Source organism: Pantherophis guttatus, chromosome 1 (assembly GCF_059756535.1).
Source record: "Pantherophis guttatus breed Tessera chromosome 1, ASM5975653v1, whole genome shotgun sequence".
Classification (NCBI taxonomy): domain Eukaryota; kingdom Metazoa; phylum Chordata; class Lepidosauria; order Squamata; family Colubridae; genus Pantherophis; species Pantherophis guttatus.
The window spans coordinates 228,436,251-228,450,160 of record NC_142063.1 but is presented as its reverse complement, the minus strand read 5'-3'; the positions used below and the strand labels follow the sequence as shown (position 1 = coordinate 228,450,160).

The following is a 13,910-nucleotide window of genomic DNA, read 5'->3' as shown; positions in this document are numbered from 1 at the left end:
TGAAAGAAGGCGTTATCTCTGACTAGTCAAATGTGCAGAATGATTATCAGGGCTTTTGTCCACAGCATTGTTTTCATAGACAAGCTCTCTCCTTCTCACCATCCATTACTAGTGGAGAGAAACAATGATTTTTATCCCCATGCTTGACTAATCTTTTGGAAAAGGGAAAGGGGAAAAAAAAGAAGAAAAGCAGAAAGGGCTCTAAAGATCCTGTATAAAAGCTGCACAAAAAAAAATAAAATATGATGAGGGCTTTTTGTGGTCCGAAGACCATGCTTTAATGGCTCGCGTACAGTAATATGAATATTAATAATAATAATCAAATCCATTTTTTTTTCTGGAGAGGTGAGCTAACCAAGACTGGTCAAAGACATTCTAAGCTAATGTGGTTGCTTCTGACTGCAGTGAACAGCCCAGTAACCCCCAAACTGGAAATTAAAATGATGCTGGGGACGGAGTGAGAACATAATTTTGACTGTCTGTCTCTTTATTGGCCTTTTCCCAGATATCAGGATCAAGCCATCTGCCATACTCTGGGTTTTTATAAAAGAATGGAGCATCATCAATTCTGTCTTGAAATTTATCCCACCCACATTGAGTGAAAATGGGCTATTCCATCCTATTTGGCCCTTTTTCTGTCTCCCTTCCCCTCTCCCAAGATGACATGAAGCTGCAAGATTGTCTCAGAGTGAAAGAGAGAGGGAGGGAAGGAGAGAGAGAGAGAGAGACAGAGAGAGAGAAAGAGAGAGAGAGATGTGCTGAACGTGCGGATACCAGGGAAGTGGTTTCCCTGGCAACAGTAACCAATTCAAAGCTCCTCTTAAAAGTTGCATTCTCTCTTCCCATGTCCGTTTGAAAAAAAAAAGTCCATGACATTTAGATACTTAAGGTGTAAGGAGGAGGTGGCACAGTTGGATGCTAAGCATAATTAAAAAAACAAAACAGCAGACAATAAAGAGCATCTCCCTTTATCACCAAACTTTAGGATACGTCAAGTCAAATTAGGTTTGGGGCATAGTTAGGCATTTGATTTTTCTCTTTCTTTAGCAGACATGTAACACACATGGCCACAGTTTACTCTATATGTATAACTGAAAGAAAATACGTGTGAAGTTTGGAAGTCTAAGGTCCCTCTCGTATCCAGTTAACAAGGGAAAATTCTGGAAAGTTCTTTGTTTATTGTATCAGGTAAATCAGGAATTCTGATTTTAAGAACATTCTCATTAATTTCCAAATATTCAGCCAAACTTCTGAATTGTATTGTGAATGTAAGAAATAATCACATTTAACTATAATTGCTGGTTTATCAGGTATGAACATTCACTTGCATATCATGGTTTAGTTTTGCGTAGGAATATAGTCCCCTCCTCAATAAAGAAATATAATAAATTGAATAGAGCTATATAAATTGAGGATTGGTAACTATTTTTCTATTGTGTTTCCTGTCACTTTCTTTCATTCATTCATTATTAAGTCTGGATAATTTTATTATTTAATTAGTGACCATGCTACCCCTTGGGCTATGTCAAGCTACTTTTTGCTAAAACCTATGGTTGCAAATAAAAATTTAAATCTAAATGTATAGCTACATTTATATTATAATACTGGGTTCACTTTATATTGGATTAGGTCTTGATTGAAGCAACCTTGGGATGAATTAAATGTAAGCCCCTAATTATTTTAGATCTCCTTTTCTCATCCACATATCGTTCAAATGATGGATTACCATCAACTACAGTTATCACATCAATACTGTACAACACCATTGATATATTCAACCCTGTACGAAATGTCTCTTATTTTATTTTATAATAGCAAATGGAAGAACAAGGTAGGTCTCTTTCCATAGTGGGATATAAATAAAATAGGTATGTGTGAATGTCCAGATATTATTGCATGACTCCCACTTACACAGGCAATATGGAATTAGAGAATTGCAATACAGGAATTAATATTATATGGGCATGACTTCATGAAATGTAATTTTTCTCTTAGTTGGGTGTTAGGACTGCTAAGCCAATTAGAGAGGGCTCTGAAGAGAAGGAAATAAATAACGGTATAAGATTTTTGGAATGGAGCTTCGGAAGGAAGACAGAACACGCAAAGAACCTCAACTAAGAGACTTTTTGAAAGCTATCAAGTGATCTCAGGGAAGGCGCCATCATATGACAGTATATGAGGGACAAGAAAGGCGAGTGATTTCCCTTGTGAGCTTTAGCCAAAGGATTGAGCTGATTTTTGCAAGGTTATCACAAATGAAGCAGACATATTTCTTCTCCATATATTTCTTCAGAAGCAAAGCACAGACGTTCTTGGAGACAGCAAGGCAGAGGGTGGGCAGTCTCAATTTGACCTTGCTACCGCTAGGCTATTCTTTGCTGGAGATAAAATTTAGACTGGAAATAGATGATCAATGATGTTTTTGATGCTTTCTATGTGTTATGTTGTGGCAGTGACAGAACAAAACTGCTGTGATTTTTACTCTAAGATTTGACATTATCTATGACAAGTCATTTGATATTCAGATTTATTGTTTTGTCTGCTAGAAGCAGATTCCGTATCTCGCATGGATAAATGACAGGGATGAGATATAGAGTTCATTATCCTTTAATTTAAGTGATTGCTGCTTTCCTGTCTAATAGACTGCAGAAAGTCAAAATAGGGAACTCGCTGTCTAATCCTGCATCAGTTAAAAGTGGTGTTCCCCACTGTTCCCCAAGGCAGCATCTTAGGTCCCACACTTTTCTTGTTCTGTATCAACAATTTATGTGATCAGCTTAAAAGCAATTGCGTCCTTTTTGCTGATGACATAAAATTATTCAATACTACAGATAATTCTGTTGTTTTGCAAAGTGATCTCGACTTTGTGTCTGAATGGTCATCTATTTGCAACTTCAAATTTTGATCAATAAATGCTCTGTCTTACATATTGGTAAACATAATCAGAATGTCAAGTGTAAGCTAGGTGGCATTGAACTAGCTGATGACCCTCACTTTGTCAAGGACCTAGGTGTACTTATCTCTGACGATCTATGCTCCAAAATTCACTGTAACAGAGTTGCTAAAAAAGCATTAAGAGTTGTAAATTTAATTTTGTGCAGTTTTTTTTTCTGGAAATATTGTTTTGCTAATTAGAGCTTATAAAATTTATGCTAGACCAATCTTAGAGTATTGTTCAACTGTTTGGAATCCCCACCATATATCTCACATCAGTACAATTGAGCGGGTTCAGAAGTATTTCACGAGAAAAGTCTTGCACTCTTCTGTACACAATAGAATTCCTTATGCTACTAGGCTTGAAATTCTCACTTTGGATAACTTAGAACTGTGTTGCTTATGGTCAGACCTAGGTAGTGCATACAAAATTAGACGTAGTAATGTTTTACCTGTAAATGACTTTTTTTGTTTTAATCACAATAATATGTGTGCTAACAACTGCTTTAAACTCAATGTAAATTATTCTCAACTTGACTATAAAAAATATGATTTCTGTATCAGAGTTGTCAAAGTCTGGAATGCTCTATCTGATTCAGTTGTTTCAGCTAAAAATTTTCACAGTTTCAGTCACAAATTGACTTCTGTGGACCTTACATCATACTTAAGTGGTCAGTAGAGAGCGGGTATGCATATGTGCACTAATGTGCCTATTGTCCCTGTCATTGTATTTTTATTCTTTTATTCTTGTTCTCGCTTTTGTTTGACAAATTCTAATAAATAAATCCAACAATATAGGCATGTTTTAAAAAACCGAACTATCTAAGTAAAGCATTTTGAAACCCGTGTACCTTTTTAGAGGGGAAAGAAGCCTAATTAAAGTCCTGCGTGCACAAAATCAGAAAGCAATACATTGGGGAAAGCAAAAATACTTCCGCACATTATGAATTATTTTCCAGATAGAAAGTTACCTAGTGTCAAAACAGATGGCATGGTAGACTCTTTAATTCATGTATATAGAAAGGTGGATGTTAAACACGGTTAATATAAGATTAAATATGTTGGATCTTACATTTTTTTATAGCACCCTTCCATGTGGGCAGGCAAATTGAGAAGCAGTCACTATCATATGCTTCAGAATATTTGCGTTAAATGTTGTGGCAACATTCAAGAGTTTTGTCAACCAGATGCTTTTCAGCTGTTCTGGACTACAACTCCCATAATCTCTGATGGCTCCCATGCTGGCTGTGGCTGACAGAAGTATAAATAGGGCAGCAAAAGTTCTAAACTTATAGTCACCCAATGGAGATTGGGTTTGAAACCATACATAGAAATTGAAGTTATTCATCATCCTATTCAAAATTTTGAGCCCACTTGGTTTTCTTTGATACGAATTGAAAATACAATCTTGGTAGGACCAATAGACAAATTATAGGTCTGACAAATCTATTTCCCTTTTTTTAAAAAACAAGAAATTTAAGTTTATTCATCAGACTCAAAATTAAAATGGTAGCAAATGAGATTTTTATATATTTAGAATTCAGATCCTAGGTGCTCCTGGTCATATGCTCAACCCAAGAATTAGTTTCCATCAGGTACAGTTTCTTATACCCGATGGAACCTGATTCATGCATAGGACTGCTTTTTTATAGTCTTTTTTATAATGTATAGTCTTTTTATAGATCTAATACACTGGCAGTGAAAATATTTATTGATAAATTACTGTGAGTTAGAAATACTTGAGTCTCTATTATCAGACTTCAGAAGAACTGCCAACTATCTACCAATCCATCTGCTGTTTATTGAAACCTGAGATTGCCCAACTATTTATTTCCTCAGGACAAAGAAGCCTCCATCTAATATACAATGCACTGCCATGGCAAGCTGAAGCTGGCCCAAAGGGTTCAAGCATGAATGTAATGACCACAGCCAGTGTGGCTGCCAGAGGTATCTCGATGCCTCCTCTTTTACCACCACTATCTCTCAATGATAGACTATTGACCATGTGGAAGACTGTTTTTTTTTCACTCAACCACCTGCAGCCATTTGTCCCTTAATTGTCCCTTAATTCCCAGAATGAAAGGCTATAAATACAGGGCTTCTGTATGACTTGGAGATGAGGTGGGGCAGACCCCATTTTCTTGCCATTCTATCTTGTGGCTGTGTATTTTTTTTTTCTTTCTGTTTATGGAATGGTCTCTCAGTGGGCCAAGAAACAGGAAAACCCCAACTACTATAGGAGAAGCCACACTGAATTCAAGATAGAATATGCGACTCCTTGAATTGAGAAGCAAAAAAACCCAACAACTCAGTACACTTTTCAAGATTTACTCATGAAAGCAGAAAATGTGATCTAATGTATGCATGGTCAGCTGGAAATGAACAGTGTCTCTGGAGACAGAGCTGCCTGTTCCCAGCAAAAGCTTGGAAGAGGAAAACCAACCCATTTGCAAATAATCTGCACTGCTTTCAGTGAAGACAACAACACTTCAGGCTGCGAGAGGCTGACATGTGTTAGCAGATAAACTACAGGAGGTGTCGCTTTTCTGCTATCATAGTTCTGCTATTGCTCATTGTGGATCAACACTGAGTACAACAAGAGTTTCAGTCTTGACCTCTTATGTGGGACTGAAGCCTTCATTTCAAGGATAGTTAGACTGGTTGATTCAAGTCAGATGTTTAGGAATAGCACTTATATACCGCTTCACAGTGCTTTACAGCAATCTCTAAGCGGTTTACAGAGTCAGCATAGTGCCCCCCCCCCAAACAATCTGGCTCCTCATTTTACCAACCTCAGAAAAATGGAAGACTGAGTCAACCTTGAGCCAGTCAGAATCGAACTCCTGGCAGTGAGCAGCGAGTTAGCCTGCAATACTTCATTCTAACCACTGCGCCATGGCTCAGGAAGCATTTTGGGTTGTTGTAAAAATTTCATAGCGATAGAAGATTTGGAAGACAACACCAGGAAGTGGTTTCTTACCTCCCTTCGGAGAATGCAGTGAACCATGACAATGACCAACCCTTGCAATGAATCAAATACAGCAAAGAGTATCTGAAATAAAATGGACCGCTTGTCAGTCATTGCCAAAACTGCAGACATCCAAGTGAGAGCCAGGAGAGGTAGAACAACACAGGAACTCCACAGCGATGCCCTAAACAGGGGCAGAGAGGAAAGAAAACAGTGACAAGAAGATTGTAGGACTATTGAAACAACAAAAACAAGCCAATTTTAGGGAGACAGGCATATCCAAATATATAAATCTTACTTAAGGATGGCAACATTTTTTTTTAATGTGAAAACCCATGGCATTATATAATTATAGAAAAGCTGACATTGTAAAATATTACCCAGTTGAATTATAAGGTGCAGTTGCCATTTTTCCTTTTTTTAAACAATTAATTATATTCAATATTAGCAGTTTTAATCTTTCATCACTGTAGCATTTTTTTTCCACATGCACTGCATAAGATTTGTAACAAGAAGATGTAAATGATTAGGACTAACATGGCATTACTGGCGGTGGTGGCTGACAAAGCTGTTGTTGAAACTACTCCACACTTGGCACATTTGAGCGTCAAACCGCTATGAGGCTCACTCATCTGACTGCAAACAAACAGAACACCCACAAAAAAGAACAAAATATTGAATTTTTGGTCACTGCTGAAATTTAGTTTTTCAAATATGATGTCATGCAAGAAAAAAAAATAGCAAGTCGACTTATTCAGGATGAAACACTCTGATTGATTTTAAGCCTATATAAAAACCATACATTTAAAAAATTTACACGTCATAAACATGTTAATTCTATTGGGGGAGGGAAAGGCTTCATTTTATCTAAGGTCTAATTCTTCCATTTGATAATGTTTGAAGCCTGTCCGGTCCCAATCATCATGGAAAACTGTTCTATTGATCACACTGAAGGAAACATGCATGTGGTAGGTTAAGACAAACAACAAAATGGTCCCTCTAATCAGACCTTTTGGAAGAATAAGAATTTGCTCTTAACAAAGTAATGGAGCAGATTGAGAGGGCAAAAATACATTACACATATATTTACTGAAATTGGAACATGCCCCTGAATTAGTACAGTTCTGTCAATCTATCATGGGAATGTATGAAACAGTTTCCCCTCTTAAGTTTCCACTGAATTTAAGTTCATGCTGGTCTGAATAGAGTTTGAAATGAATGAAATTTAATGAAAGTGTTAATTCAGGCTAGAAATTTAATAAAACACAGTACACAAGCATTAAAATTAACATATATTTATACAGATACTGATACAGATTCTATATTGCAACACCTAGCAGCTGCTTCTGTCTATTTTCACTGGTTTTATGACAAATTCATTATTTGGCTATTTTCATCCTTCCATTCATCTTAATTTATTTCTATGATGGAAGTTTTTTTTTTTAAAAAAAAACCAGCTAAAGTAGTTATTATTACATACTGAAGACAAAAGAAGAACATTAAAAAAAACTTCAACTGACTTGTAAAATAGTGCACTTTCCAATCTCTTTAGTTATAGTAATTTATAGTTTTATTTTAAAGCCGTAGGATGAAAGTATATAAAAAGGTTCTTCTGAAGCAGAAGGTACAATTTTTTTTAAAAAACAAACAAACAATGCATCTCTTATTTCTAGAACAAATCATACAAATAAAGAGAGCACACAAATGAAGTGGAAAATATTCAGATTTTCATTTGTTTTGTACACATAAACATGGTTTGGGAAATGATAATTTTTTACAATGGTAATTTTTATTTTTAGGTTTGTTTTTGTTCAAAGCTGCATAAAAGCATATATAAGACAAAAAAATAAAAATTGTCTGTACAGAATATGGAACATGATGTTGTAGACTAAATATTTTTGCACTGTGATATGTTGAAAATTGATAATATCAATGTTAATAATTTCAATAATTTGATATCACTAACTCATACTTCTCAACTTACAAGCGAATGAAACCTATCTGTATACAAATTCTGTTTCTTTTCAAAAAAATTCAGTGTGGTTCACAGCTTTAAAATGTGCACAAAACGAGCATGTGTGTGTGTGTGTTTTTTCCCTTAGTGAATATAACAAATTGTACATTAAAAAAAATGCAAACAAAAATAGATTCAAAAAGATTGGGATATTGTTGCATTGTTTTATTCTCTGTTGTAAGCCGCTCAGAGTCCCTTGGGAGTGGGGCGGCATAGAAATGCGATAAAATAAAAATAATAAATAAATAAGCAAAATATATTTATCAAGAATTTTTGAAATGTTTGCAAAATTTTCAAACTCATATACAATTTTCAAAAGAAATGTATGGCTGGGAAAATAAAAATGGGAGAAGAATTATAATGATAATGAACATTTGTTCCCCTTCTTACTATTATAGACAATCCTGCTTGCTACAGGAGCATTGATCAAGTGATGCAAAAGAGAAGGTGACTGTATGGAAGCCCATGAAGGTAGAGTTTGTCAACTTCAGAATATTTTGAAGTTTAACCATTTCTCAATTTGATGAGAGGAAAACCCCTGTAAAATCTCTCTTCAGTAATTGAAAAATAGAACATGTAAGAATAATATAAAAATGTATTACAGCATTACCACTGTCCTGTTCTTTTTCTTATGCTGATGGTAAAATTCTGAAAGAGAGGTAAAATGCTTTCTAACCAACAGAGATGAATGTGGAGAGTATATAGCCATGATGGCGAACCTATGGCACGTGTGCCACAGGTGGCACAAAGAGCCCTCTCTGCGGGCATGCGAGCCCTCCACCGCAGCTCAGCACTACCTCAGCTCAGCTCCACCGCATGTGCCTCCCACCAGCCAGCTGCTTTTCAGGTCTCTGCCGTGCATGCGCAGGAGGTGGGGCGCATGTAGGAGTTGTGTGTGCATGTGTGGGGATTGCGCACGCATGTGCGGGGGTAATGCATGCATGTGTGTGGGAGTGTGGCAGAGGTGGGTTTCAGTAGGATCTGACCAGTTCTGGAGAACCGGTAGTAAAAATTCTGACTGGCCCCACACCCATTTATTCTCTGCCTCCTGAATCCCAGCTGATCAGGAGGAAATGGGGATTTTGCAGTAATCTTCCCCTGGAGTGGGGAGGGAATGGAAATTTTACAGTATCCTTCCCCTGCTATGCCCACCAAACCATGCCCACCAAGCCATGCCACACCCACCAAGCCATACCCACAGAACCGGTAGTAAAAAAATTTGAAACCCACCACTGGAGTGTGGGGAGGTCACACAAGCATGCACGGGGGATGGGGGAGCACAGGGGTGGGGCACATGTGGGGGGGGGGTCATGCACGCATTGCATTATGGGTGTGGGCGACTGGCCCAAAGTCACCCAGCTGGTTTTCATGGTAAAGATAGGACTTGAATTCACATTCTCCTACTTTTTAGTCTGGTGCCTTAACCACTAGAGCAAATCGGACACTTTCCTACTTTGTAATTTGAAATCCTATATTCAGTGCACTCAGGTGGTAACTTCCATAGTTACACCTTGCAGACTTTAACATTAGGCGTGTGAGTGTATTTGTGTGTCTGTTTACTTATGGAGAATAAAACCCACTTCTCCAAAACCTTGAACTACTATCCTCATTTGGCAGACTGAAATGCAAACAAATTGTAAAACAATTATCATGTGGCAGTTTTACCGTGTTTTCCTGAAAATAAGACCCTGTCTTATATTTTTTTGAACCCCGAAATAAGCGCTTGGCCTTATTTTTGGGGATGTCTTATTGTTTTGGGGCATGTGGAGCAAGACGGGGCTCTTGTCGTCTTACCTGATTTCCAGCTCTGTCTCCCTAACCCTAACCAGAGGAAATGGCGGGGACCGGATGCACATGCGTTTAAATATTTCCAGGGAGGGTTTATTTGGGGGGGGGGTTATTTTAGCGCATGCGCTCAAAAGCCCGATTGGGCTTATTATTAGGGGATGTCTTATTTTTGGGGAAACAGGGTATTAGAAGGCTATGAAAGACTGGCTGGATTCACAAACTATTTTATCAGATTAATAAATATTCTTTAAAAAATGCAACTATATCAAATGAAGCATTCCTAACCAAAACATCTCATAGTAGGATCCAGCCAAAGTTAATTCTTTTTGAGGGAGTTATCTGATAAAGATGATAAATATTGCTCATCAAGTATTTTGAGAAAAAAAGGAGCAGAGATGATGAAGCTAGTGCCTAGCCCCTTCAGAACAAGTGATTGACAGTAATCTGGCTTCTTGCTCTACTCATTTGTATGTCTAGTTCTTGTATTGACAAGGTAACTTGCATGGTAGCCTACTCCTGAAAACATATACTCCCAAATTAAATTTGGGTTAACAGGCTTAATTTTGACTGGATAAAACTTGTTTTATGCAGCAGTGCATTAATGGACTGGTGATACTCAAAAACCTTTCAGATAGAAAAAGTCTAAAGGAAATCACAAAAATGGGACCTAGCATTATAAACTTTTATCAATTACACCAGAGAAAAATCCAAAATCCAAAAGAACAACATGCACATAGTCACACACACGAAGTTTGACATTGATTCAAATTCATCACATCTGAGCTCAGCCCAGTGGGGGAAAAAATAGGTCAACCCATTCTTCTTAATAGGAAAGGAAGGCTGCAATAACTTTCTTGTGAGAAAGCTTTTGAGTAGATATGCCCAAAAAAAAAAAAACCATTATGGGTGGAAATCTTTTTGATATAGAAAGCCTGACTTGGGTATATTAACCACATCTTCTAGTGATTTGTGTGTAAAGAAAAGCTTTGGCTTAAATGCATAGATTCGAAATTGGTAAATGCAGGTGGGAGAGTCATTTTTCATTACTCTTTTTGCCCCTGAAGCTTTCTGTCTATTTTGGAACAATAAAAGAATGGGAAGTGGGGTGGTGGTGGAGAAAGCAAATTGACGAAATTTCCTCACTATTATCTCATGTGAATGAAAATCTCTGAAAAACGCAGACTCATCCTTCCACTTAAGTGCTAAGAGCACAGAATCCCACCGAGGAAGGAAGAGAAGAATGAAACAGAATGAGGGAATGTAGAAATGAGATGACTCAAATTTAGACTAATAATATTTTCCTCATTTCTCTAAGAACAAATACTGGGACTAGAACTAGCACTGATGATACCTAGTTTGGGTAATGAAACATCTGCAAGAAAACAACCAAGCTCAGAGAATACCAAGGACCCCTGAGAATAAATATAAGTTTTTATATTCATATAACAGACTTTTGAATCCCAATGTCACTTGCACCTTGGAGATGCAATATCTGCAGAAAACAAGAGACACTAATACTTAGCTTGCTTGCTTGGTAGTATGTCTAATTCTTCTTGATTCATAACCCATAAGTAATCACACAAATGGCCCAGTTCTAATACTTTTAAATCTTAGAATGCTTCCGGCTTTTCTAAAAATAGATTCCACCCCCCTACTAATCAAAATTATATAATTCTAAATACTCAACTTGTACAGAACTAAGGAAATTTTCAAAACGTGGACATTGATTCACCACCTCCTTTTTTTAAAAACTTAATACAACTGTACTTGTGTTTTATTATTTTTCTTACTATTATTCAGTCACATTTCCTCAGGAAAAATAAGGTAACTGCAATTTGGAGATGAACAGAACTGGAAGTTAAATTAAGAGAAAAAGGCTCAATGTGAAATTAAATAAAAATACATGTGGTGAATCTAACAATAGATAGACAGAATTTAGTAATACATCATTGATACACTCCAATTTTTGCTTACCCTGCTCTGTGTTTGAGTTTTTTATCTAGGATTCCATCTCTGGAAACTAGTTTATTAAACACAAGGATGCCAATCACCATGTTGACCTGTTAAATATGAAACAAACAAACAAACAAAAAAGTAACAGTTGCCCCTTTAATGACACTGAATGAAATATGAACCTTAATACATTTGGTATTAATTTAAAGAAATAGGAACAGCAATTTAGATCCTATATCTCAGCATCTGTGACTCTTACAAAGTAAAGGGACTCAAGGATTGCATTCTAGAGAGAACTAGATATTCCAGAAAGATGCCATGCCCTCTAAGTCAGCCAATAAATATGATCCTTGCCTGTAGTATCCAAGATAAACCTGGATATGTATAGTCCTTAGTGGTATTCTCCTATTAGTATTTGATATAAACGGGTACACACATACTATAACACATATACAGAAATATAACTTTAAGACATGGAGCACTGTAGAATTCTGCTTATCTGTTTTGCACTGGTAGGTTCAGACTGGACAACGAACTAGAATTATAATATAATTTTATGGGAACAGGATAGGAAGGATCACAGTTCACATGTTTTACATGCAAAAAGGGGAAATGCTCAGTCTTGAATATCTCCAGATTCTAGGAGCAAATGGGATAATAACATTATAATTCTACTGGGAATACAATTTTTGAATAAGATTAAATTCATTAAATCTGCAAACCTATGCACATACAAAGATTACCTGGAAAGCGAATCCTGTTTAATTCTGATTTACTTTTATTTAGACAAATACAGAATCACACTGTTAATTGGCGTTTATCTACTTAGTAAGAGTTTAGAGCATAAATGGAAAATCATAGATCCCAGGGTTTCAAGTGTTTTGCATGCCCTTGAAACCTCTCTCTCTGCAAAAGTCAAAAATTGCTGGCAGTTTCCTGTGATTTAAGGCAAGAAATACATAGAAATTGTAGGCCACATTCTAAAATAAGCTAATATACTTTAAATAATTCATGCATGTCTCTGAACAAAGGAAAAACAATAAATTCTGGTTCCATATGTGTATCTGACATGATTCTAGCCATTTGGGTCATCAAATCACCCACTGATACTATGTGTCAGTTGCTTGCCCTAATCTAGAGGAATTATAAAGGAAAGATGGATTTATAACAACATTCTTACAATAATTAATTAGGTAAAGCAGAGTTTAGCTCAAGATCTCATCTAATCCATTTCACAGTTAATGGTGATTTGTTAAGAGAACCCTGGCTAATTGAGATATATATTACATTTAAGATGCAAGCTTGATTATCAAGGAGTTCAGAAGTCTAATTTTAATTTTTAAACCAATATAGTTTATTGAGTTACTGAGGGGTTTTTGTTTTGTTTTGTCATCATAGATCAGTAATTCTCATGAACCTTCTTCTGAGTTATATTAAGTTATTCTTCCAAAGATATATTGTTTATGAAAACCTTCCAGTACATTTCCAATACATTTCAGCGTATCCAAACATCACAATCAATCTGTTTTGGACTGACCATTAAATTTAATACTGTGCAGCTACGTTCTAACTGGACCTTATCTCATAAAAATTTCATTAATTCAGCTGGGATACATAAAGATCTCAATAATTTAGAAATCTAAAATCTTTGAAAATTCACGGGTGCTCATAAAGTTTGCAGCTCCTGCTTTGCACAACGTTCTGAGCCAGTTGCAGGACTGAGATGCTGACACTTCACACTCCTTGCCACATTACAGTTTTATACACAGGAGACTGTGTCAATGACAAAAGTAACACCCTTATTTAAGAGTGTGATATTTTTACTTTGGCTTTACACTAAGAGTCTATCCATGTTCTTTGTTTGTATAAGCTTTTGTACAACTGTGAAAGGAAGAAAATTATGTTTAAATTTTTACTGTCTAGTGAAAATAATCTGATGGCCATAATAAATGTATAATCATTGGATATCTTGATAACATCATGTAGGATTTAAAACATCAATATAGTCTATATAGTAGGATCTTTGAAATGAAGTCATGTAGTTTGAAAAAGAGAGAGAGAAAATTAACACATTTACAGGACTATCCTGTGTAACCCCTTCTTCTTCTAATATTTGGATGGTTCCAATCCTCTACTCACTGCCACTGATCCAATAAATAAGGTAAAATTAAAGAGGATGGTTTAAAGATCAGATAAGATGGTAGAAGACGGATGTGGAAAAATGTGCTTTTATTCTGGACATGTCCATTTTTT

The 13,910-nt window shown here is 36.3% G+C and overlaps 1 protein-coding gene across 4 annotated transcripts in view; it reads right to left on the bottom strand.

Moving 5' to 3' along the window:
* Window positions 1-13,910, bottom strand: part of ADGRB3 (adhesion G protein-coupled receptor B3) — a 502,073-nt gene that overhangs the window by 37,203 nt on the left and 450,960 nt on the right. For 3 of the 4 annotated variants that reach the window (XM_034431977.3, XM_034431980.3, XM_087882484.1), the window contains 3 exons: window positions 11,679-11,764; window positions 6,440-6,538; window positions 5,915-6,086 (listed from right to left, as the gene is read on the bottom strand). In XM_034431977.3, the coding sequence (XP_034287868.1) occupies window positions 5,915-6,086; window positions 6,440-6,538; window positions 11,679-11,764 (357 nt within the window). The remainder of the gene's footprint in view (window positions 1-5,914; window positions 6,087-6,439; window positions 6,539-11,678; window positions 11,765-13,910) is intronic. The other variant, XM_034431978.3, reaches the window with a different exon arrangement.